Raw genomic sequence first — 25769 nt, 5'->3', positions numbered from 1 at the left:
GATTGCTGGAATAGAATGCGCTCTCTGTCTCGCTCTCTCTCTCCCTCTGGAGGGATGAATCCTGCTTACCTAATTCCGGAAAGGATCAGGGGCAGGTTGGCAGGAGCCAAGGCTTGGGGATCCCAGAGTGTGCGTTGGGGGTCACTGCTGGAAGCTCACCAGCTAAAATGACATAGCCTCCCATTGATAGCAACGTCTGGCAAGCTTTCCCGCTGCTTGTCCAGGTAGACCACCCTACCTGTAAGGACTTTGGCTGCAGGCTTAACAGGAGATGCATTCTCACCAACTGGGTTAGAAGGTTACGTGTTCAGCTGCATTTCGGGGGTGGGGGGGGGGAGATCTCAAAGGGAACACTGCATTTTGCTAGGCGCCCACCTTCGGATTAGACGTTAAAACTGAGGCGGTGTGCAACTTGGCTGCTGCATTTACCCACACATTGTCACCCCACTTTCCAGTGAAATCCTCCGAAGAGCTTTGAGACGTTTCAGCGTACATATCTAATGCGAGGATTGCTGTTGTTATAATAACTTGCAAAGGAATTTGAAGCCGCTGTTTGCAAGCAATCCTAGCCCTGGTGTCATTTGTTCCGCAGCCTAAAAGATTCGTTGAACAGTTTTATGGAACAGAAGGACGTGGAGAATCTTCCAGAGCTTGACGAGTGTTTCCCGGACAGAGTGGACTTGTCGAAGGCTGTGGCGACGTGGGAAACGGCCGTGCTGTTTAAACGGGAACGTCTAAGCTTGCACGATAATTTTGAAAGATTCGAAGCAAAAAAAAAACAACAACAGCGTCCTGTTAGAGAATAGGGAGAGAGAGCGAGAGAATGTATTTTTTAAAAAAATGCTTTATTTTAAAATGCAACTTTAAGTGAAAATATTGCTGCTCACCTGTGCCTAAGTGATAGGCAGCACTCTGTCTGCAACTTTTGAGAAGTTTCTTTAAGTTTACATCTCGGAAAAAGCTATTTATCTGGTGTCAGGAGTCCAGGACAATCGTGCCTTTTGTTTTTTTTAAAAAAAAACGAAAAATCTAACGTTATAACTGCACAAACCTCTGTCTTACTTGCACATTTACACCTATTACACGGGTCCCAAACTGTGCTGCTGTTTTGCCATAAAGGAGTGGAGTCCTGTAGTCTATTGATTAGAGCACTCGCCTTGCGAGCGAGAGGACCAAGTTTCTTTACTCCACACGCCTCTGTTTACCCAGCAGTAAGTAGGAACCCAGTTGTTAGTCGATTGGTGGATCGCTTTTCAGGGGGTAATAATCCCTTCAAAAAAAAAAATGTTTAAAAACAAAAAAATTTGGTCACTCGATCCACGACTGGTTGTGGGACGCTGCTGTATGCAATTGGCTGCCACATTTCGCCCACAAAATATACAGTCAATTCACTTTGCGGTATGTTCTGTGAAGCGCTTTGAGACGCTGTATCAAATGCAAGGATTATTATAAAAGGGGAATTATTTTACTAAACCTGCAATACTTAAGTTCAGCGGTGCCTTGAGACGCTAAATGCTGCCTTTTAATTCAAAAAGAGATTTTCTGTAATTAAACTTGTTCACGTAAGAGCTTTGAAATGCAGATTTTTGTGAACTTTCCAGCAAGTTTCGAACAAAAGAAAACCGCTGGAAACATTATAATTTTATAGTCTTGATGTAATTTCTATTGAAGCCCATTAAAGTTAATGATTATAAATGTAGATTTTTCGGCATGAGTGTTTGTCCCTTCTCTGCCTAGGATATCTTCTGAGTATTCCTACTTCCCAGGTTAAAGGAAGAAAAGATTACCAGGCAAGTATTGGTGAAAGTAGAGAGCCAGACCTTTTAACTTGCTTCTTGTTATGTTGTCATTGAACAAAAAGATTTTCCAAAACCTCAAATAAAATCTAAGACAGATAGGATCAACTTGACTGCAATTATACTGTCAAATATACAGTCAATTCACTTTATATTACTATATTCTGTGAAGTGTTTTGAGACGTGTCGAAGGCATAATAAGTCGCTATGTCAAATGCAAGGATTATTATTGTTAGGAATTTTCCACACATTGAGGGTATCGGCTTGGCCATCTCTTGAATCTTTCCCCCCCCCCCCCCCCCACCCCCCACCCCACACACACAGACACACACAAAATCTCCTCTTGGTTAATTGAAAGAATTGTTGGAATGGTCAGAGCGCCACTGTTCAGAATGTTCCATTAACTGCAGCCTTTGGTGTCTGGAACCCAAGATTTAAGGCATTTCAGCACATTTATTGTGCAGTATATAATGTGAAATGCTGGCAGCGGGGAAGAAATAACCCTGTTCCTGGCAGCCTGGTAACTTCTGGTATAACGTAATTGCATCCTGTGGCGCTAATGATATTCTATTAAATAAATGGTGGATCCAATTTCGTCCCCGAAGCTACATTAATTGTTGCTTAATTTCAACTATTATTGATAGATTTGCCCTTAGACGTGTTTTGCAACAAATTCACACTCCAGCCCATTCCACATATACCACATATACTGGCTGAAGGTTTGCCGGAGAATTGGACCATAACCGCCCTATTGCTTGCCAGTTAGTTACATGCATAGCACCAACAAACCCACCTGGAAAGCTCTGCTTGAGACAGTACCGACATAACCCATCTGACTTCTCGAGAGAATAACGAAACGTTCATAGACGTGAAGGAAACAGAACTCGCATCACTGGAGTAGTGCACCACAAGGTCCAGCAGAGGACACTCGAGACTAAGATTCGAACGATTTACGGAGCTTAATAAATGTGCTGAAATCCTCGTATCGATTGTAATGACATATTGTGTTGCCGTTTCCTCTTGTCGCCACCAAAGTACACCTGCCCGACCAGAGCGCCTGGAGCGGAACGTCGAGCTCTGTCACTGCGTTAGAAACATTTAATCGAAGTATCACAAAGAATCATTCCGACCTAAATGCCCACTCTTTCGCGAATCTTGGTGATCAGCTGCTTGGCTCGTTCTCGCTCTCCCCCCCCACCCCACCCCACCCATGAACATGATACAGATGATGTACTACTACTGTATACTGTGTCCAAATTGACCGCTGTGTTTCGCTGACATAAGTCATTAACTGCACTTCGCGGTACATCATGTGAAGCCTTTCGAGATCTCGCGGTGTGAAAGGTGTATTATTATTATTATTATTATAGTAAATGTCAGCATTATTAATAGTAGTAGCAACAGGAGATTTGAGGCTTGAATCCAAACCATAAGCAATGTGGGGGGGGGAGGGGGGGAGGGAGGGAGAGGGGAGGGAGAGGTGGGGGGGGGAGAGGGGGGGAGGGGAGAGGGGAGGGGGGGAGAGGGGGGAGAGGTGGGGGGGAGAGGGGAGGGGGGGACACAATGGTGAGATTCTTTGCAACACCTTCAGTCTTGACAGAAGGTAAAAGGGTGTGTGTGTGTGTGTGTTGTGTGTGTGTGTGTGGGGGGGGGGGGATCAGGGCTGCGGAAGTGACGCTGGAGGACGGGTCAGTGACGCCCGGGAGAGAGGATATAGATGGCGGCCGCACCGGCAGAGCTGCTCCGGGAGTGGGAGAGGTACCGGTCGGTCGGTCGGTGTATCGCCCCCTCCCCCCAAATGTGGCCGTGAAAACAAACACACACACACACACACACCAATTACTGGAAGGAATGGGATCAGACGCCCCCCTCCCCCCCCCGGCACAGCTTCTGTGGCCCTCCCGGGGACCGGGGGAGTGGCGGCCGGTGTCCCCCGGGGGCTCTGGTGCGGTCCGGGGGGCGGTGTTGGGATTTAAATCTCCCGCCTGAGAGCCACACACCGACAGCGTTACAATGTGTCCGACCCTCCCCGCCGCCCCCCGCGCCTGCGCAGTGCCACGGCCGCGCGTCAGCCCCCGCGCGCGGGGCTCGCCGGGACTTGTAGGCTCAGCGCGGGGTGGGGGGGGGGCGGGGCGCTGGCGCGGTGCTCGCCGGGACTTGTAGGCTGAACCTGGGCTCTGGCTGACTCCTAGACCTCTACATCCCCATAGGTGGTCAATGTACTGCAGATGCTGGACATTCATCATCATCATCATCATCATAATAATAATAATAATAATCCCTGCATTTGACACGGCGGCGCTTATCGCGTCTTCGACGCGTCTCGAAAGAGCTTGACGGAATCTCCCGTACAGTGAGATGACCGCGTGTTTTGCGGGCGAGACGCGGCAGCCCAGACGCGGAAGCGGCTGGACACACGCCGCAGGTCAGGCGGCATCTACGGAGAGAGGGGCGGACGTGAGCTGACGTTTCAGGTCGATGACCCTTTTTGGAGTTCTGACGATAGGTCACCGACCTGAAATGTTAACTCACTTTCCTCTCTCTCTCTCTCTCTCACTCTCTCTCTCTCTCTCCATAGATGCTGCCTGACCTGCTCAGTGTTCCCAGCCACTTTTGTTTTTATTTCAGATGGCAACTTTGCTCCGGCGTGCACTGCGTCACTCTACCGCCGCCGCTCTGAAACGAAAGGCTGCCTGCGTTTTGCACAGGTGACACTCCTGCTCTCTAATAATAATAATAATAATAATAATAATCCTGGCATTTGATATAGCGCCTACTGCGAAATGGAGTGACTGCATTCTCAGAACTTCTTAATACAGACAGCTACCATCAAATGCAAGAATTATTATTTTATTATGTTATGAAAGAGATCCGTCATGATCTAATAAATTAGTGGAGCAGGCTCGATGGACTGCCTCCAATCTGTCAAGGCACGTTTCAAAAAGTACCTCTTTGAGCCCGCTTTGGTTCATCTTTCCCCTCCCACTGCCCCAGCTCGGTAGCCCATCCAAGCAAGCACTGCGAAGCGCTTTGAGTCGTCCTCCTGACGTGAAAGGCGCTGTGTCAATGTGAATCGTATTGTGATTTGCCAAGGACTCTGGCTTCCTTTCTTCCAACAGCAGGCAGTCCAAGCTGAAAGAGGAGATGATCGACCACGACACTGAGGACTGGGAGAAAGCAGAGGGCTTCAGAGGGTTGGAGCGGGTCGGAGGGGTGGACCTGTCGTTCATCAAGGGAGACGAGGTCAATGCCTGTGCCGCACTGGTCGTCCTCAGTTATCCTGATCTGGAGGTAGCATTGGGCAGGAAACGTGGAACCTCTATAGCTGATTTGATGATATTATAATAAGATGATATTATTGAACAAGAGCACCAAGTTTCTTTGGCCTTGTGGAGTTTCCTTACTCCACACCCCTCAGTTTACCCAGCAGTAACTAGGAGCCCCGGGTGTTAGTCAATTGGAGGATCGCTTTTTTATCCCCAAAAATAAATAAATAAAATAATAATAATTTGGTCACTCAAACCATCACTGTTTGTGAGACACTGCTGTGACATTGTGTGTTTCGGCCACAAAATACACAGTCAATCCACTTTACAGTATTTCATGTGAAGCACTTTGAGACGTCTCAATGCCGTGATAAGACTCTAAATCAAATGCAAGGATTATTATTATTATTAAGCTGCCAATGCTCTTTGTCTGGTAGGGAGGAGTGACTGGGATGTTGATCAGGAGCAGGGGCTTTGGCTGATCTCTCTGTGTGCACAGAGCAGTTCCACTTTGGAACTGTTGAACACAATTACTCTTAATAATAATTCCTGCAATTGATGTACTGCCTTTCACATTGGGAGGATGTCACAAGATTTTTAATTTACACCGTAGCGACTGGGATCTTTGACGTCCACCTGAACAGGCACAGTCGGATTAATGTCCTCATCTGTAGGATGCACTTCCGACAATGTCGCGTACCCCGCCTCTCCGAGACATTTATTTTAAAGGGAGCGTGCAGTGTGGCCATGACGAATATGTTCCTGGCGTACGTGGCAACAGCAGATGCAATACTTGGATCATTTACGAAGATTCACAGCTTGGTGTCGTTTGTGCTAAAAATATCCCAGATCTCACACATTCCCCTATTAATAGGACACTATTTTTTGTGCTTGCGTTTCCTGTGGGTAATCGGGGTTAAAATGCATCACTTGCCCAACGAAAGCTGTGGCAGTAACTTATTGCAAAAAAATTAATCAACTGTCCTGCCCGAGGCCAAGGTCAGAGGGAGAGAGTGAGAGACTCCGTCCACACAATAAATCAACAACAAGCGAATTTCCAGGAATTTTGCCACTCAGAGCTTCAACCTCTGCTGCTGGTCAGAATAGTATCGCCAGCCCCTCACCATTTTCACCGTTGATATCTCTGGGGTGGATGGGGGCTGGGTGGGAGGTGGGGAATCACTTGCCCTGATTTTGTGAGTCGCTCGTCCCGATTTGGGAATTTGGCAGATCTTGTTTTCGGGAATCGCGACTCCTGATTTAAGATGCTATTAAGACGTGTTCAAGACCCTACTCTTCTACCGTGGTTTTGATCACCCTCCTACCCCTACCCTCCCTACCCTCCGCTCCTCCTGATCCCAACCCCCAGCTTGGGGCCAAATCCCTGACTGTCCAGCGCTTTGGGACATGCTCCCGACGTGAAAAGCGCTGTGTGTAAATGCAATTTGTTGTTGTTGTCCATAACCTTTCTTGACAACAAAGGCTGGACCCAGCCTGGGCCTTTGCGCGTGTTCTAGCTTAATAAGCGGCCGCGGTTGCAATGGTCCAGCTTTCTCCGCGTTGGGCTGTGGATGTTTCTGACGCTCTGATGCTCTGCCCAGGTTGTCTACGAGGAACTCCAAATGGTGTGTCTGAATGCCCCTTACATCCCGGGGTTCCTGGCGTTCCGGGAGACGCCCTTCCTGGTGGAAGCCGTGCAGAGACTGCAGCAGAAGGAACCCAGTCTCGTGCCCCAGGTGGGAAGCTCGGTCATTGACAGGCCCGCAAACATGCATTACGACTCGCCCCCAAATCATACAGTCAACGGCGTGATAAGACGCTGTATCAAATGCAAGGATTACTATTATTATTATGTCTGGAGCACATCTTAATGGAATAGACGTAGCAGATTGCTGTCGCGCTATTCGAAAAGAGAAGCGAGTTTCTCTCTGTGTCCTTCCTGGCTGTCGAGTTTATAGCGGGACTCATGAATAATTCCAGTGTCGACACATGTCATAATCAATTACACTCTATTTAATCAGATTGTCACATAATCAAAGAACATAGGTCAATACCTAATGTCTATTACATAGAGCTGTGACCAAATCAGAGAGTTTAAGTGACGTTCGGGTTACCTTCTCTCTGGGAGAGTTTAGTGGCCTTTAAGCTGCTATTTTAAAAAAATACTTTGCCGTTAGCCTCAATTTTAACCCTCAATGCCCCAACTCGCAGGCGAATCATCTCTCTTTCACACTCTTTCTCTCTCTCTCTCTCTCACACCGTCTCTCTCTCTCCTTATCAGAGACCAAACCAGTTGGTTGGGGACAAAAAAAAACAAGGAAACAACATCTAATCAGTCCTTTTCCACAGAATTCAAAATTTAGGAATTTACAAAATTTATAATTCTGTGTATGAATTTATCATTGATAACTTATAATTCCGTGAAACAAGTCAATCAGTCCTTTCCCACAGAGTTATATATATATATGTTTTAAAATCTTTCCTTACATTGGTCTATAATTCCCCCCCACCCCCCCAGATAACATCAGTCAGTCACTTGATGCCTGTCTGTGGGCCGTTGCTGTGCTCAAATTGGCTGCCGTGTGCGACGAATGAAAGAAGGGAATGACTTGCCAGCGCTTATTGTACTTGACAGCACAGGGTTAAAGGTCCGGACAGATTTACAAGTGTAACGCGAGAGAGTGTTGCAAAACATTGTGGAGTTATAGAGTGATTGGGGGGGGGTGCAAGGAGAGGGGGAAAAGGACGTCAATAAAACATTGATAAGATAAGCTTTTACCGCAGGCAAAAGCTCTTACAGGATAATTGAAACCTGTCGGTGAATAACAGGACAGTAATTTGATTGATGGGTTCACATAAATGTCCTTTAAATGCAGGATGAAAAGCTTGAGTGGTGTTGAACAGCTTTCGCAAACTGAGATTGCATTCACTCGCGGGTGTAATGTGTTTACTATCCGTGTGAGGTATCGCTCCTCTTTGCGTTTCAATCGTTTTTCTCGCTGCTGTGTACTGATTTTACTGTAAAGTGGATTTACTCTGCACTTTGTGGGTGAAACGCGGGAACCAGTTTGCTCACAGCCGTGTCCCACAAACAGCGGCCAATTTTATTTGGGGGAGATTGTCGGCCAGGACACCAGGAGAGAGAAACTCCCTTCTCTTTTCGAATAGTGCCACGGGATCTTTAACGGCCACCTGAACAGGCAGACGGGAACCTCCGTTTAACGCCTCGCCTGAAGGACGCCATCTCCGACAGTGCAACACAGCTCTCCAGTGACCTACACTAGTAAACTTCTAATAACTAATAACCTAGGCATTATCCGTCCACATGGAAAACAATCGAACCTTTCGTCTCGCGCAGTGTCAGCCCTGAGCTGTGTATCTGGGATTCAGTTACACCAAATGTCTATATCACAAACGCAGCAGATTCCGTCTGTGTCATGTCATTACCTGCACCTCGAAACATCTTCACAGCCTTAGTAACACGGTAACCATGTTCTGTTGGTAATGACCTGACAGAAGGGGCCGTGTTGATTCAGTGGCTCGTGCAGGTACCCAGGTTTATGAGACAACATTATTTCAGTCAATACCCCTTGGTGTCTTGTGTGGTGTCACACAGGCTCCATATCTTATGGGGGAGGAGGGAGAGGGGAGGATCGAAACAAATATCTAATCAAACCCTTGTAGGGTGTTTTTTTTTAGGGCGGGAGGGGAATTGATGCGAAGAAAGGAATTTGTTTTTAAAAAGAGCTTAACTGCAGTTGCGTTGAAGTTTCATCAGTATGGTTACTGAAGCTTAAGTCAGACTGGTTAGTAAAGTTTCGTCAGTCTAGCTATAATAATAATAATAATACTTGCATCTGATATAGTGCCTTATTGGCCTTCGAGACGTCTCAAAGCGCTTCGCAGGATATACTGTAGAGTGAATTGACTGTATATTTTGTGTGCGTTACTAAAGTTTAGTCAGTCTAAAGTTAGTGAAGCTCGCGGACGTAATGTTAAAAACTAACTTGCGTCTCCCCGGGGTTATCGGGTGTCGCTGTAGATCGCTGTGGTAGTTGCCCTGACATTGTTTCTCGATGTTTCAGGTTATTCTGGTGGACGGGAATGGAAGTTTACACCAGAGAGGTGAGCCCCGCCAGTCCCCAGCACTGCGTTTGCCGTGAAGCTCTTTGAGAAACTTCCGTGCGGTTGCCAACAATCCCCCAGACAAAATCGCTCATTCGCTAGATGGCATGTATTGTGGGATGTTGCAGTACGCAAACTGGCTGTCGCGTTCGCCTGCAAAAATACACAGTCACTACACTTGAGAGGGTATCTCCTTGAGACATCCTCCTGACGTGAAAGGTGCTTTTGTCATTATTATTGTCAATTTGTACAGCCTATCAGTGTGAGCTTGTTACTCTGCACACAGAGTTCGGTGTGGCCTGCCACCTTGGTGTCCTCACAGACTTGCCATGTGTTGGAGTGGCCAAGAACCTCTTGTGGGTGGATGGTCTGGAGGAAAAGATCCTCCTGAAAGAAAAGGTAAGAGAGAGTTCCGGCGAGTGCAGTATGCTTTATACAGTATATGGTTGGGGACATGACATGTGCAAGCGACTGACAGGATGGTGGAAGGAGAACTGGATGGACTTTGGTCTTTTTTTTGTCTAGCAATTGCTGTGTTCTTATTTAGCGGCAACAAAATTGGATGACACCTAATTTGCCGTCACAAACTGAATGGATGGTTGGGCCAAACTGGCCTGCGTTCTCCGAATCGCTCTATGTGACTCTGCGTTATGCGCACTGTTTTCTTTTCTTTTATTCGTTTGAGTAACCTCGGAGGTCTTTGCATAGAGGTGGACTGGAGATTTACACAGAGATGCTGGGTTTGGACTGGTTTGGCAGAGGTTGCATTGGATTGGAATAGATTAGGCTGGACTTGATTGGGTTGGAGTGTAATTGATTGGGTTGGGCTGGATGTTGGGCTGAGCTGCTCTCTCCCCCACTCTCCTTCCAGAGTCTCAATAGAATTCTAAAGAAGTTCTCCCCAAACCTGCGAGGTTACCCACACACATTTACTTTGCAGCTGAAAGACCTTCAGGAAGCAGGTGGCACGTACCCACTCACAGGAAGCTCAGGCAAAGTGTTAGGCATGGTAAGTTAACGATTCTCTGTCCAGCGAAACCTACCTCAGATCTGCCAAAGACAAAGAAACTGTGGGGTGAGGGGGAAACGGGGGACGTGTCTGTGGACTCATCGTTTAACACAACCAGCGATAACGGGGCTCGGGTCTGGGTTTGCTGAAAATTAAAATTATCCTTGAGCAAAGGTTTATCCATTGAAGTAGAGGCGGCCGAGCGGTTAAGACGATGGATTGGCGATCCATTGGGGTTGCCCTGCGCAGGTTTGAATCCTGCCGACTAGGTCGCCAACCTTTCCCACTTGTAGAAAAACGTAGTCCCAAAACGAGAGGCGTGAATGTAAGGTGATAGCAACTAGCAGATATAACAGCGGGAGTTTAGGAGGACTGTACAGTATTTGCATTGCTGTAACTTTCTATCTTTTTTTCGCACGTGACAGGCACTTAAAAGCTGTGAGCGCAGCACTAAGCCCGTTTATGTTTCCGCGGGTCACAGAGTCAGCCTGGAGACGGCCGTCAGGCTCACCCACTCCTGCTGCAACTTCCGAGTGCCAGAGCCAATCCGGCAGGTAGGTCCCAGCGCTCGGGGGGGAGGTATACCTCGATGGCAACTATGATCCTTGCCTTTGATTTGTTTCTCGCACAAAATATTACAACCAATTCGCTTTACTGTGAAGCGCTTTGAGACGTCTCAAAGACGTGACCAGGCGCTGTATCGAATGCAAGGATTATATTATTGCATAGCGCCTCATGGCGTCGGGAGGATGTCCCAAAGCGCTTCACGGGATATAATAATAATAATCCTTAATACACATGGTAAAGTGGAGTGACTGTGTGTTTTGTGGGCGAAAAGCGGCAGCCAATTGCGCACAGCAATTCCCCACAAACAGCCACGGTGTGAGGGGCCAATTTTTTTTTATTTGGGGGAATTGTTGGTCAGGACACCAGGAGAGAGTAACTGCCTACTCTTTTCGAACGGCGCCACGGAATCTTTAACGTCCTCCTGAACAGACGCAAGGCAGTTCCTCGGTTTAACATCTCATTCAGAGGACGGCACCTTGGAAAATGCAACACCCCCCCACCACCCAGTAGTGCAATTCCTAGCCCCGGCACGGGGATTTGAACTCAGAGGCGTGAGAGCTTCTGACTGACCACCAAATAACAATCTTTACGTTATTCTTGTCTAATATATTGTAAGCTGAGAACTCATGTGCTCTGGTGTAACCTCAGAGCTCTAAATTGAAGCAAAATATGTGCTACCCTGAGTCCTATAGAAGTAATTGCGTAATAAATTATATTTAAACCGCGCTACACTGCTGTATAATTTAAGCAGCGTTATTAATCTGATCTACTGTTCTTGTGCCGAAGAACGTGCGAGAAGGGGGAATAAAATAAAATTGATGCGATGGGAAACGGTCGCTTAATAAACATGCATCCCGTCCACTCGCCGCTGGGTTTCGCTCGTAGAATCATTGTTGCACTCGGCGTAAATTGAATCGTGACCTTTACAATTTTTTTAAAAAAACCCTGACTCGCTCTCATTTCACTCACTGCAGAAATTTTACAGTCAACAATGGGAAAAATATGGGAAACTAACACACAAACTCATACACACGTACACGCACAGAAAATTCCATACACCATTCACACACAGACTCGCAGACACACATACACATAGGCGCTTGTTAGGCCAACAACCACAACAACTTGCATTCATATAGCGCCCTTCAGGTGGGGCAGCCTCTCGGAGTACTTAGATGAATTTCCAAACCAAGAGCAGGGGTTGAAGCAGAATTCAGAATAATGTAGCTCTTCAAATAAAAAGGGAATTAAACGAATAAGGAAAAATCTATAAGTGTGTGCGCGTGCGTGTGTGTGAGCGGGTGGGATGAGGGGATGAGGAGGAAGGAGAGACATTGGCAGGAGAGTGGGATTAGACGGAGGATTCTCTGAGAGAGTCACACAGTATATGGGCTGAGTGGTCTCCCTCCTGCGCTGCAAGTTCCTATGATTCAAGATCTAAGGGGAAGGTTGCTGACTTAGTGACGTTAACACAAGCCGAGCGACCATCCAAGAGTCAAAACACATTCTATTTCTCAGCCACCGCAGGCTGGAGGCGGTTCTTGGAACCAAAGGCGATCCCCATTGTTCGCGTGTCTAGCGCAGTTGCGAGAGCGGTGAAGTTATTCCCAGGGAAGGAAATTAAATAAATGGTAGCTTCCCAAGGAAATCCGTCACCCGTTCTCTGATCGCCTCGGGAGTTGACTTAAGTCCTGCATTATTTAACGCTGTGATAAATTGGGTTCGGTTTGCAGCGATTAAGAGATGCAGGAACAAATCTGTCACGGGATATACCGCAAAAGTGTCGTGACTGTGTAAATTTGTGGTGAACGCGACAGCCTTGACTCACAAACAGCCACGGAGTGAGTGACCAATTTTATTTGGGGGGGGGTGGAATTGTTGCCCAGGACACCGGGAGAGAAAAACTCCCTTCTCCGTACTCATTACTGTGGCTATTATTTTTCTATGGGATGCCACACTCTTATGGTCTGTCTTTGACGGACTTCACCAACCACTGCCTTGCAGCTCAGTGCTCCCGGTGGCCACACGAGGGCAGTGAGGCATTTTCCTCTACAACTGCACCCTCTCCGTTCAGGGAATCTTAGCACTGTTCTGTGTTGTTAATCTTTTCCAAAAGAAATTAAATCCAAGAGTTAGTTCTGTGATTATAAATTTCCTTTCTAGCAGTAAGAAGAAGCCCGGTTGATAGTCAATGGGTGGATCGCTTTCCAGGGGTAATAATCGCTTTTTAAAATAAAATTTGGTCACTCGATCTACGACCTGTTTGTGGGGACGCTGCTGTGCGCAATTGGCTACCGGGTTTCGCCCACAAAATATACAGTCAATTCACTTTACGGCATATTCTGTGAAGCGCTTTGAGACGTCTCAACGATGAGATAAGGCGCTGTATCAAATGCAAGGCTTATTATTATTTCCTTTTATTAATGGAAGACCTGTACCTCTTTGGTTCAACATCTCAAAGTCCTTCACAGGAAATTGCTGCCAGGTGCAGTGACTGTGTTTTTTATGCAGCAAATATTGTGCAAGATGCCATGAGCAGCCTTGAAGTGAATGATCGAATTTATCTGGAGGGGGGATTGTTGGCTGGGATACCGGGAGAAACTCCCTTCTCTTTTCCAATAGTCCCACGAGACCTTTGAGCCACCTAGCTGACGCCACAGATAGCTAACGGGGTGTAAGGGAATTAAGGAGCATTGGGGGGAAAAAAATGGGGGAAAAGATCTGGCAAGAGACTGGGGGAATAATGCATGTTCACATTGCAAACTGCGGAGAAAACGCACTGCATTGTACTGCAGTAACGACCAAAGAGAGAGAAAAAAAAAGCAAGCCCCTGCCAGCGTCTGAGAGAGAGTGGGACAGTTTATCTCATCTCATCTTCAAGACGGTCTCTTTATTAACGATTTCTGTGAGTGAAACAAGGGAGTGGGTGGCCCTCCTCGACACGGGTAAACCTAACAGTCTGCAGCTTAATAAATCACACCGCTTGATTGCCAGTTGTTGTTTTTATTAGACATAACCCCCCCATCCCCCCACCCGGAACTATACCCAACTGAGTCATTTATTCAGCTCAGCATTTCCCAGCATGTCTGAATTATACATGAACAGTGGCGCACGGTGGAAGGGGAGGGGGAGGTGGGGGGTGGGTGGGGGGGAGAGAGGGCAGCAGTTACTCCCCCTTACTGCAGAGAGAGAAGCACGCAGCTACTGGGTGAAAGAATGGAAACTGGCCATTGAGAACACGAGCAGGTGTGTGCGTGTGTGTTGAGAGCGCTACGCTGAAAGGGCAACCTTTTCAGTAAAATCCAGGGAGCGGTTATGGATGGGTTAATAGATCGGCTGTTGAACGCAGTAGTTGTTGCAGTAGTGCTCGGAGGCGCTATCCTTCGCGAGAGGCGCTGGGAACAGGTTAGGGGCTGTTGTGACCCTTAATCGGTGTTTGAGTGATCCTCGCTTGTGCTGCGGGGGCTCCTTGGGTAGGACCAGAGATTTACGGTCTCACTCCATTCCCTCCCAACGCTATCGTTATAACCCTCGCACGTGGCGCAGCACCTTTCACATCGGGAGGACGTCTCAAAGGCGCTTCACAGGATTTGCAGTTACGTGCAGTGACTGTGTAATCGTAGGCAAACGGTGATTTGCACACCCAACCCTCCACGAAAATGCAGCCCAGGCGTGGGCGCAAGACCGACCTGTGAAGCGGCTTTGAGTTTACCGACTGCGCAAGACGCTGGCGCGCGTGTTTCTCACGCAATCAGATTTCTATTCCTCGCTCACTCTTTTTCTCTTTCTTTCTTTCTCTCTCTCTCTCTCTCTCTCTCTCCACCCTCTGCAGGCTGACATTCGGTCCAGGGAATACATCCGCAAAAAGAGCAATGGGTCCTGACAGGAAATCTGGCGAGGTAGGTTCCCGGTGGAAAATGTTGACAAAGAAGCGTCTGGGTGGGATTTACGCTGAAGTCTGAGCCCCGAGTGGGCGGCTGTAATTGTATTAAGCGGCCATCTGGGATAACCCGGAGTCACGTGAGCTCCCAGCATTGGCACCGACCGTGAAAGCCACAGGGAAAAGGAAGGAACCGAGGCACAAGGAAACAACCCGGTCGACTCTTATCCCAGAACGGATATTGCCCCCCACCCAGTCACGTCACTCCGCAGCCCGCCACGGCGGTCGGTGCCCGCCATTGTGTGCCAGCCCGGCTCTCTGTTGCTCGCAGACTCGTGTGTCAGAAGGTCGCGGGTTCGAATCCCACCCGCACTCCGGCACGTGGAGCCGATACGTGTGGCGGGCTGGGTGCTGAAAGCCGGGGCTGATGGCGGGTCACGCGGAACGTGGAGCCAGGCCGGATTCCGCTGAGCGCAGGGAGCGGACAGGTCGACGTAGAATTAACGGGTCCCGGTGGAAGGGAGGAGCAAGGCCGTACAGGGCTTCGAGGCTTCCACTTTCTCTCGGAGATTGTCTTTCTCGGAGCGGGCTCCCCAGGTGGGAAACGGAGCCTGCGGAGGAAGGTCCCGCAGGGGGCAAGTGTTAAAGCGTTGGTCCTCTCTCTCTCTCTCTGGAGATCGAATCCATTCGTCATTCTGATATTAAACTGTACAGATGAGAGAGCACTTTGAACTGACAGTGCTCCCCACCCCACCCCCAAAGCCCCGGGCACTCCTTCTCCTTTAATTCCTCGCGTGTAATATATCTTCTTTTATTACATTCCCTGCAAACCCGAGCCTGGAATCCCATTTCAATCCATCATTTTTTGTGTTGAAGCAATAAATAGCAACACTGAGTGCACTCTCCATATCTTCTTCCAGCCTCATCCCTTTACCATGACTGAAATTTCGGGCTCTCAAAACGTGCTGAACATACACAAAACACAGCCCGAATCCTTGTTTCTTTAGAGGGCGATATGACATGTAACAGAGGTGCAATTAGTTGGTACTGGGCTCTCTGTGTGTGTTTGTGTGTGTTTGGGAGACAAGTCAGTGTGTAATTCGGTGTGTGTGTGTGTGTGTCTACTGTATGTCTGTGTGTGTGCACATGTGTGTGTATTTGAGGGAGGTGTCTGTGTGTGTGTGTGTGTGTGTGTGTGTTCATGGCGAGTGGCATTGGTTAGTTCCCTCCTGTCGGCGCCTTTGATTTAACAGCCAATTTTATAGACCAGCACAGCCCTGTAACCATCCCTTATGACTGGCTTTGGGACCATTTGTAAAGTGCAGCGACTGTATTTTGTGGATGAACGCGGGGCAGCAAAGCCGGGTCCCTCAAACACCCGCAAAGTGAGTTCAGTGGGTGCTCAGTGGTTTAATAGCGCCGAGTTGAAAAGGAAAAAGAATTGCAGGGCTGTGGGGTCAAAGCTGGGGGAGTGGGACGAGTTGGATGGCTCTTTCAAAGAGCCCAGCACAGGCACGATGGGCCGAATGGCCTCCTTCTGTGCCGTACGATTCTATGAATAATCTGCAGTGTGTGGGTGTGGGTGTGTGTGTGTGTGTAAGGTTACTGCCTGTGTAACTGGCTCTGCGTTAGCTTTGCGTTGTGTTGCGGGAGTGTCTCTCTCCTCTCGGAGGCCCCCATGCGTAACAGCCAGATACGCGCTCAGTGTGGCGAGTGGAGGATGAAAGGACCCGCGTCTCCTCAGTGCAGAGCAGGGCAGAGCCTCCCGTGGCGACGCCAAGGAGAAAAGGTCACGGCTGATGGACGCCTGTTCCTCTCGCGCTGACGAGCAAGGTCTGATTCCATCCCGAGCTCGTCACCAGCTCCCGACTCCCAGAGAATCCTACACCGCGCTGCTTTTTGATCTTCCTGCATTTGATGTGGTTTAGTATCCAGTATCTCACACAGACAGACACACGCACACACAGACAGACAGACACACGCACACACAGACAGGTACACGCGCACACAGACAGACACACGCACACACAGACAGGTACACGCGCACACAGATACACGCTCACACACAACCAGACATAGATATACGCACACACACACACACATACACACACAGATATACACACACACACACACGTAACATGCCTTGAGACGATTGCGACATGGTAAGTCATCAAATGCAAGGCTTATTATTATTATTATTATTATAGACGGATTGTGGGAGCTTTATTATCCATCTAAACAGGCAGATGGCACCTCCGTTTAACATTTCATCTGAAGGGCGGCACCTCCCAACATTGCTACACACGCCCCCAGCGCTATATTGGTGCGCCAAGCTTAGACTCTGTGAGCTCGACTCTCAAAGTGGGGGCTTGAACCCGCAACCGTCTGGACCCGGGGGCCAGGGTTATACGAATACAGTGTGTTCAGAAACACAGCATGAATTCTCTCTGTCACTGGGCACTTCGACGTGTGAGAGATTTCACAAACGAGTCAAAGATTTGACAGCAAGACGCACAGTCGCTACACCTCGCGGCAAATCCTGGGAAGCACTTTGAGACGCCCTCCCGATGCAAAAGGGGCTGCACCGCACGCAAAGAGTTTTGATTTCTAATTTAGATTTTGCCGTTAAAGCCGATCAAGCGACGGGAGCAGGCGGGACAAGGGTTCAAGGTCTAAGGAAGAAAAGTTGTTTGGGCTCTGGGTTCTGCTCCTCTGCGGTGGAGTTTTACCGCATTGACCAATTAAGGGACTGTTGGGAGACCGTTATGGGCCGAGCTGAGGCTGCAGTGTGTAATAATATAATAATAATAATAATCCTTGCATTTGACATAGCGCTTTTCACGTCTTCTCGACGTCTCAAAGCGCTTCACAGAATCGACTGTAAAGTGAATTGATCGTACATTTGTGGGCGAAACGCGGCAGCCAATTGCGCACAGCAGCGTCTGTCCCACAAACAGTCGTGGATTGAAGTGACCAATTTATTATTTTTTTTCCTGAGGGATTATTATCAGGCGTGTGGACTAAGGAAACTTGCCCAAGGTTTCGCCCCCCTGCCGGGAATCGAACCCAGGTCTCTCGCTCGAGAGGCGAGCGCTCTAACCACTGAGCTACAGGACTCCACAAATATTCTGAAAGTAAAAGAGTAAAAAAGGTGTAAAAGAGAGGCAGATACAGCTGAGGAAAGCGCAGAGTGAAGAAAGAGGAGACTGGTGTTTTATCCCGACTCGGGGATTCCAGCGATATTTAAACAAGAATATTTATGGTTTGGGGGAGATTGTCAGGCAAGACATGAGGAGAAACTCCCTTCTCTCTTCGAATAGTGTGGGGGGAAAGTTTTAAATCAGTCCACTCGACCGATTTTTCATCTAGGTGACGGTGGGTAGGGGGGGGGCGGTGTGTGTGAGGTGGGGGGTGGTGGTGGGGGGTAGAGAGAGATTGTTTCTTTTGACGTGAAGGCCGCGCTGTGCGAATGTAAGTTACCATTATTATTATTTTATTGCTTTCTCTGAGATCACATGGCAGAGTGGAAGAGGTTTCAAGCCCACCCCATGCTGAGGACGAGAGTTTTTTTTAACATAAAAAAAAAACGGGAGAAAGAGAGAGGAACACAAAGGAAATCCAGAAGCGCCTTAACTATTGATGCCTAAAGCACTGGACCTGATCTACAGCAGCGCGGCATAATGACGCTCACTGGCAGCAGCCGGGCAGTAAAACAGCACAGACCTGCCAGGTTGAAGCTTTGTCATTTGGTGTGAGATCCTGGGTGCCCGCCAGCACTTAGCTCTGGTTGTAGAAAAACAATTACACTGAACTATTACCTTGAGGCTTGTTGCTCAGAGAATCCCCTGGCAACACTTAGAGTAGACAGATGCCTACACAGCAAACCCACACACACACACACACACACACACACACCCGACGCATCTCTGATTGGAATCCTGTAGAGTAGAGGTTAGCGCCTCGCAAGCGAGAGGACCCGGGTTAGATTCCCAGGTAGGATGAAACCATAGGCAAGTTTCCTTACTCCGCACGCCTCTGTTTACCTAGCAGTAAGTAGGAACCCGGTTGTTAGTCGATTGGCGGAATCGCTTTCTGGGGGTTATAATCCCTCCGATTTTGGTCATTCAATCCACGACTGTTTGTGGGACACTGCTGTGCGCAATTGGCTGCCGCATTTTGCCCATAAAATACACAGTCAATCCACCTTACAATGTATTCCGTGAAGCACTTGGCGATGTCTCAACAACATGACACGGTGCTGTACCAAATGCAAGGATTTATTATTATTATTATTATTATTATTATTATTATTATGCTATAACGCCCAGATGGTTTCTTTCCAAGGTGGGCTAACCCTTGGTGAGGGTGACTGACGACATTATAATAAAAGGAAGCACCTTGCAGTTTGGTGCGTACCTGTCTGTAAGCAGGAGAGCCATTAAATATTAAAACCAACGTCAATGATTGAAGTCCTCACTGCCTCCGCTCTGGCCTCGTTTATTGGGGCTCTGTGTTTTATGACAGCGGTTTAGCTCCCTGTTCAGTTACATGTACTGAACACAAGAGTTTAAGAACATAAGAATTTGCTCGGCGACAGAAAACAGAGGTCCATCCAGTTTGCCTTCCACCATCCTGGAGTCGCTTGACATGTCGGGTCCCCAAACTATACATTGTATCCTGAGACGATAAGGAAGTGATCACTTTAGATCACAAAGTGATTTGACTTCTGCCTTTGAATTTATCCATTTTCTCCTTTCTTTCCAAGTTAACGGTCATGGTCAAATAACAATCCCTGCATTTGGTGCAGCGCCTTCCACGTCGGGATGGACGTCTCACAAAGCGTTACGCAGGATGTTACTGTCAAGTGTAGTGACTGTTTTGTAAAGGGAACTTGGCAGCCATTTTGCCCAGGTTCCTCATGATCTAAAAGAGGGGAAGGAGGGGACAAGCGGGTCAGAAAGGTGGGGAAGTGTCGGGGCATGAAGGGATTTGTAGACGAATGTTAGGAGTGTTATTATTAATAATAACAATGATAATAATAATGGTAATAATAACCTTGAGATATCTGTAAAAATCTGAAAACCAAGTCTTTAATATAACGCTGACTGAGGAGAGAAAAGGGAGGTGCGGGGGGGGAGGGGGTGGGGGCAGTTTTTTTTCAGGGTACAATATCTTTTACATTATATATAAATATTCGAGGCGATTCCGTGCGAGTTAAAGGAGCGATAGCAGGGCCCGCTGTGTTGCTGACTTGCAGTCTCCTTTAATGGTCACATTAAGGAGACGGTTTGAGCTGTTTGCTATGTCAGACTCGTGTTGAATCGATACCCACATAAATTTAGAGGCCAAATATGTTTCCCGCTTTCTTTAGGTCAATCAGCGGTTTTAGCACAAGCTCAATAGCTCAATCCACCCCCCTCCAAACCCCCCCACCACCCCTTTAACCTTGGAGTTAGGAGGTTCTGCATTGAAACCCCATGTTTGGGGACTTTGAACACATACAGTGTCGGCTGATGCCCCACTCCAGATGGGACTCACGGAATTCTCAGCTCGGTTTGGAGTCCTGTAGCTCAGTGGTTAGAGCACTCGCTTTGCAAGTGAGAGACCTGAGTTCAATTCCAGGCAGAGGGCGAAACCTTGGGCAAGTTTCCTTACTCCACACAGAGCCTAATAATAATCCCTCCAAAACCAAAAAGAATAATAAATTGGTCATTTTCAGTCTACGACTGTTTGTGGGACATTGCTGTGCGCAATCGGCTGCCGCGTTCGCCCACAAATATACAGTCAATTCACTTTACAGTGTGTTCTGTGAAGCGCTTTGGGACGTCCTCCCGACGTGAAAAGCGCTATATCAAATGCAAGGATTATTATTATTATTATTATTATTTTAATGGTGATGGGTTTCCGCATGTGTTAGACTACAGGAGTTTGAGGAAAGCTCTTTAAGATTCTAGAGCAGTGGGAAAATGTTGAATTCCATTGACCTACTTGGGCGCTATTTCAGAGCTGGGACAGAAATTAAATCTCGCCCCCACCCCCACTCCTTCTCTCCCCCCCCCCCCACCCCCCCACCACCACCACCACACACACACACACACAGAGTGAGATAACGCCTTCACCGTGTTCGTTAATCCATTCCCTTTCTTGTAAATATTTAACTAGCAAAAAAATATATATATATATCAAGATGGGGGGAGGGGGAGAGAGGCAGAAGTGCCTTTTATTACTGTTATTACTGTGCAATAAACCATTAGAAGGACGTGTGAATGACTGAGCTCAGTGACAGACAGATTTGGGTCAGGATATGGGCTGTAGAACAGTGTTCATTACACGACTGCATCCTTTCTCTTGTCAGATTCGGTANTTTTTTTAAGTGTTAAAAGGCCAGGGAACACGTCTCAGAGACCGTTAAGGCCTGGTGTCATGTGAGCGGGTTAGGCGCGAGGCAGAGCGTGTACGACAAGAGGCTGTGGCTTTTTCACGCTGGAGGAGGAGGAGAGGAGGAGGGGGATACGATCAAGGCATTAAAGGTTCTTCATACATACACACACTCACACACACCAAGACACACACACACTGAGACACACACACATACACGCACTCACTGAGGCACACATACACACACTCGGACACACACAGAAAAACACACACACTCAGACACTGTTCAGAATGCAACAAATGACATGGAACCCAAATCAAAGATCGATTTTTTTTTTTGGGGGGGTTGGGGGCGGAGGAGGGGGCAAATTCATGTCTCGCAGCCGAGGTTGCAGGTTCCCGCGCTCCTTCACCATGTTATGAAATATTAAAGTTAATGAGTCGCTGCCACAGCAGTGAGTGAGAGTGTGGAGCTGACAGCTGCTCGCAGTCTCTGCATTGCAGCATTGTCTGCAGATAGTTGCCCGTGTGTGCGTGTGTTGTGTACTTGTACTTGTGAGTGTGTGTGTATGTGTGTGGCGTGCGTGCGTGCGTGCGTTTGTGTGTGTGTGTGTGTGTGTGTGTGGCCGACTTGTGTATGTGTGCGTGGCGTGTGTGGGTGGGTGTGTGTGGTGTGTGCATGCGTGTGTGTGCGCGTGCGTGCGTGCGTGTGTGTGTGTATACACGCGAGGAGCCGTGCATATCGCAGTCTGCAGTCCACGCAGCACACCGACACACTCCTGTTTGCCGCACACACGTGTACACATACATATTCACCCACATACGCACACATACCCATATACACACACAACCACAACCACGTATACACACACACATGTATCGAGGTGTTAGCTGGGGAGTGGGGAAGGGGACTGATTATAATTCCGACTCTCTCCTCATCCTGTCTCCGAGCAGCAGCAGAGCTCCAGGGTCTCTTTAGATGTATGAGCTTTTCAAGATTAATTCATGAGATTCCTGACGTGCAACAACTCTCCCTTAAACACAGCCCAGCGATCCTGGCTCTCCATCAGCCCCCTGCCTGCCTGCCTGCCTGCCGTTGGCTCCCGTTCTGTTGCCCTCGGGGTCAGCTCAGGACCTATTCCAATATGAAATGTGCTTTTGAGTATCGCCCAAAGGGTCAGATTCTTTTTAGTAAAGTGAGGCCTCGCCAATGATGCTTCACAGTGACTCTTTTTCTCTTGAAAAAGAGAAGGGATTTTCTCTCTCCCGATGTCCTGGCTGACAATTCCCCAGATAACAGTGAAAATGGCTGTTTATGGGACGTTGCTGTGTCCAAATTGGCTGCTGCGTTTCACCTACACATACACAGTCACTTTCCACTTTCCAGTGAATCCTGTGATAAGGTGCTGTAGTTGGAGTTGAGGTACAGATCAGCCATGATCTGATAGATTGGCGGAACAGCCTCGAGGGGCAAATGGCCTACTCCTGTTCCTATGATTCTCTGGGATCTTTAACATCCACCTGAACAGGGCACAGAGGAGACCTTGGTTTAGTGTCTCATCTGAAGGACGCTATCTCCGACAAAACAGGAGGGTTTTTTTTCTCACCAATACTCGTAGGAAGGAAACAGAGGGGAGGATAGAATCCTATTCCTTCAAATAGAGGAAATTGCGAGTGTTTTTATAACTGAATGATTATTATTATCATAATTATTATAATTGAACAATAAAAGGCGAGGATAATTATTGTAATTGAACATCCCACACAGAGAGAGAGACAGAGAGAGAGAGAGACAGAGAGGGAGCATTCTTGTATTAATCCCCTTCTTGACATTATTCAACTCAAATAGGATTTAATAAGTGAGCGATGTGCTGAAATATACATAAATAATTGAGAAGCAGTGAATTACCAGCCCAGCGTGGCACTGGAATGATGACGTTCGCGCCAAATCTGGAATCTCAGAAGACACCTTGCAGATACCGAAGCCGTTTGGGACTTGCATAAGTCGCTATTTCCGAACGTTTGGGTCATGGCGAAAACTTCCAAAAACGTCTTCTCTCGGGCGGGATCGGGAGCATTTACATGATTAACGCTCCCGCAACGGAGGTGGGAGTGGTGGGGCTGTGATTTGTATCCCGGGGAAGGAGGGCAGTGAATCTGATTATATATATAGATATATATATAACCTGACAAAAAGACAAACCAGGTTGCTTATTAAATCAAGACTCTGGAGACCGTCTGACTGTAAACGATTGTTTCTTCAAGCACTGGCCTGTGCTAAACTCTGTGCTGTGTGCAAGTACATCTTGTTCAGTTGGCGTCCTTGTGATTAACTCATTACAGTAATCCCACCCCCCACCCCACCACCAAAAAAAATGCGATCGCTCAATCCACGACTGTTTGCGGGACGCTGCTTTGTGCAATTAATTGGCTGCAGCGTTTCGGCCACAAAACACACAGTCACTCCACTTTACAATCTATCCCGTGAAGCGCTTTGAGGTGTCCCGACGATGTGATAAGTCGCTATATCAATTGCAAGGATTATTATTATTATTATTATTACACGACACTGTAAATCCCGGGAATGCTTTGAGACATTACTTCTGACACAAAGAGTAGAGTCGCTGTATCAAACACGAGGATGGCTGTGTTGTTTATTATTATTATTATTATTATTATTACGTGGATTCGATCTGAAGTCTTTCTGTGGTGACAGAGTCCGGACAAAGCAGCCCCTACCTACACTGAGGAAACAGCTGCAAACAGGTTTTGCTCTTCTTACAGTTTGAGTCGTTAGCACAAAGCACGTCAGAGTATTAGTGCTTCCAGCTCAGGCATTAACGTTCACCCAGATTGAGCCCTGGATGTAAAGCACTTAACTCTCCGCTCCCTCACACACACACGCACACTCACACCCTCTTTCTCTCCCTTTGTCTTCAATGCATTTTGTTACGGGCAATTCACGGCAACCAACTGTGCCCAGCAGTGTCCCACAAACAGTCCTGGGTTGATTGCTCGGTAAACCGAGGCGAGGAGACTTGCCTAAAAAATTGCCCCACCCGGGAATCGAACCCGGGTCCACTCGCTTGCGAGGCGAGCGCGATAAACGCTACGCTACGGGATTCCGCTCCTTAATCGGAATTCTCCCATCCCGTCCTCCGCCTGAGGACATCTCATAGCCCTTCACAGGATTCGCTGTGATGTGAAGTGACCGTGTGTTTGGAGGCGAACGCGGCAGTCCCCCAAAGAAAGGGTCCTGCAGGCTGCTTACAAAATACACAGTCACTGCACATTACGGAAACAAAAAGCTGTGAAGCGCTTTGAGAAGTATTAAAAGGCAGTGTCGATTACGAGGATTTTAATATATATATCTCCCCCCCCCCCCGCGTACACTCCTACACCAGCACAAGTGTAGATTTACAGAGGAGGATTGAAGTAGCTTTGCATAATTCATCTGCGGTTGGTATATTTAGATTCCGTGGCTTCTTTCAAGGCGAAGGAAATGTGTGATTTTGCTAACTAGCCGCTGAGATACACAGCCCTCGTCACCCACAGGGTCCACAAGCAACTCTCCCCAAGGCACCAAGCTGGCGGGGCTTGCGTTGGCAAGACCGTTTGATCTTCGCAAAAGAATCCTTCCGAAGTTTAGACTGTGTTCACGAAGTTTCCGAGTTGCTTACACGATCTTAAGTTTTAGGACAAGGGCCTTACAAACCCGCCCCCGCGCCCCCCCCCAAAAAAAAATTATAACTTGGTCACTCAATCCACGGCTGTTTGTGGGACGCTGCTGTGCACAATTGGCTGCCGCGTTTCGCCCACAAAATGTACAGTCAGTTCACTTTACAGTATATTCTGTGAAGCGCTTTGTGACGTCGCGAAGGATTATTATTATTACGCACTAAGAGCAGGGTGGGCCAAGCTGGACAAGCAGACAGTGATATCAATGGTAATGGTTTAGCTGGTTTGACTCCAACAGTTACCCCATCTCACACTCTGGGCTCCCCAAGCCTTGGCTCTTGCCAACCTGCGCCTAAAACTTGCCGGAATTAGGTGGGAGAGAGTGCGCATTCCGTTCTAGCAATCCATCTCTGGGATGTCCAGGTGTAGGTGGGACGCTTGGAATTCTCAGTTGGGTTTGGATACTCTTAAACATGGTGATGGGTTTCCGCATGTGTCAGCCGCCCACACCCCCTGATCGAAAAAAAAATCACGTGTCAAGGTGCTTCACAGGTTCCGCTGTACAGTGGTGGGTGGGTGATTTGTTGTGACGGAAACACAAGCGTTGAGGTGTCTGCAGTCAGTCACACAGCAGAGGCTTGTCACACTTGACGTTGCATCATTGAAAGTGTCTGCGTTGTTGGTCAGCTCCTGTACTGCGAGGAGCTTTTTGCCTTCTCTGTCAGTTGTAATAATAATAATCCTTGCATTTGATGCAGCACCTTATCACGTCGTTGAGACGTCTTCTAAAAGCGCTTCACGGAACATACTGTAAAGTGAATTGACTGTATATTCTGTGTGTGAAACGCGACAGCCAATTGCGCACAGCAGTGTCCCACAAACAGTCGTGGATTGAGTCACCAACTTTTTTTCAAGGGATTATTACCCCCAGGAAGCAATGCGTCAATTGACTAACAACCGGGTTCCTACTTACTCCGAGGTAAACAGTGGCGTGTGGAGTAAGGAAACTTGCTTAAAGTTTCGCCCCGCAGGGGAATCGAACCCAGGTCCTCTCGCTTGCGAGGCGAGTG

General features: G+C 47.9%; 2 protein-coding genes and 1 non-coding gene across 10 annotated transcripts in view; 2 read left to right on the top strand and 1 right to left on the bottom strand.

Annotated features, from left to right (window-relative positions):
* rnf213a (ring finger protein 213a) overlaps positions 1-1699 on the top strand; it is a 54233-nt gene extending 52534 nt beyond the window's left edge. For all 4 annotated transcript variants that reach the window (XM_042342293.1, XM_042342292.1, XM_042342291.1 and 1 more), the window contains exon 67: positions 593-1699. In XM_042342293.1, coding sequence (XP_042198227.1) covers positions 593-806 — 214 coding nt within the window. In that variant the 3' untranslated portion in view covers positions 807-1699. The remainder of the gene's footprint in view (positions 1-592) is intronic.
* Positions 1700-3490: 1791 nt separating this feature from the next.
* Positions 3491-23246, top strand: LOC103175566 (endonuclease V). Of its 5 annotated transcripts, XM_042342309.1 has the most exons (10): positions 3497-3554; positions 4425-4504; positions 4916-5087; positions 6664-6798; positions 9148-9187; positions 9474-9586; positions 10128-10196; positions 10622-10750; positions 14596-14662; positions 22871-23246. In XM_042342309.1, the coding sequence occupies exons 2-9, from the start codon at positions 4425-4427 to the stop codon at positions 14644-14646; spliced, it is 789 nt and encodes a 262-aa protein (XP_042198243.1). In that variant the 5' UTR covers positions 3497-3554; the 3' UTR covers positions 14647-14662; positions 22871-23246. The 5 variants fall into 5 exon arrangements, with proteins under 5 accessions (XP_042198245.1, XP_042198243.1, XP_042198244.1 ...); XM_042342310.1 differs by lacking the exon at positions 22871-23246 and having other exon boundaries at positions 4919-5087; positions 14596-15538; XM_042342308.1 differs by lacking the exon at positions 22871-23246 and having other exon boundaries at positions 14596-15538.
* On the bottom strand, positions 17687-17759 carry trnae-cuc. Its single transcript has one exon. It is a non-coding gene; the product is annotated as a tRNA-Glu (tRNA).
* Positions 23247-25769: the final 2523 nt, after the last annotated feature.

The sequence above is a fragment of the Callorhinchus milii genome, unplaced genomic scaffold, assembly GCF_018977255.1.
Source record: "Callorhinchus milii isolate IMCB2004 unplaced genomic scaffold, IMCB_Cmil_1.0 Scaffold20, whole genome shotgun sequence".
Lineage (NCBI taxonomy): Eukaryota > Metazoa > Chordata > Chondrichthyes > Chimaeriformes > Callorhinchidae > Callorhinchus > Callorhinchus milii.
The sequence above is the reverse complement of the archived record's forward strand: the minus strand, read 5'-3'. Positions and strand labels throughout refer to the sequence as shown.

Bases quoted from the DNA above. Each gene is read 5' to 3' on its own strand.
- LOC103175566 (XM_042342309.1), top strand. From the start codon at position 4,425: ATGGCAACTTTGCTCCGGCGTGCACTGCGTCACTCTACCGCCGCCGCT. The intron at 5,088-6,663 runs GTAGCATTGGGC...TGCTCTGCCCAG, and splicing joins TCAGTTATCCTGATCTGGAG to GTTGTCTACGAGGAACTCCA. The intron at 6,799-9,147 runs GTGGGAAGCTCG...TCGATGTTTCAG, and splicing joins AACCCAGTCTCGTGCCCCAG to GTTATTCTGGTGGACGGGAA.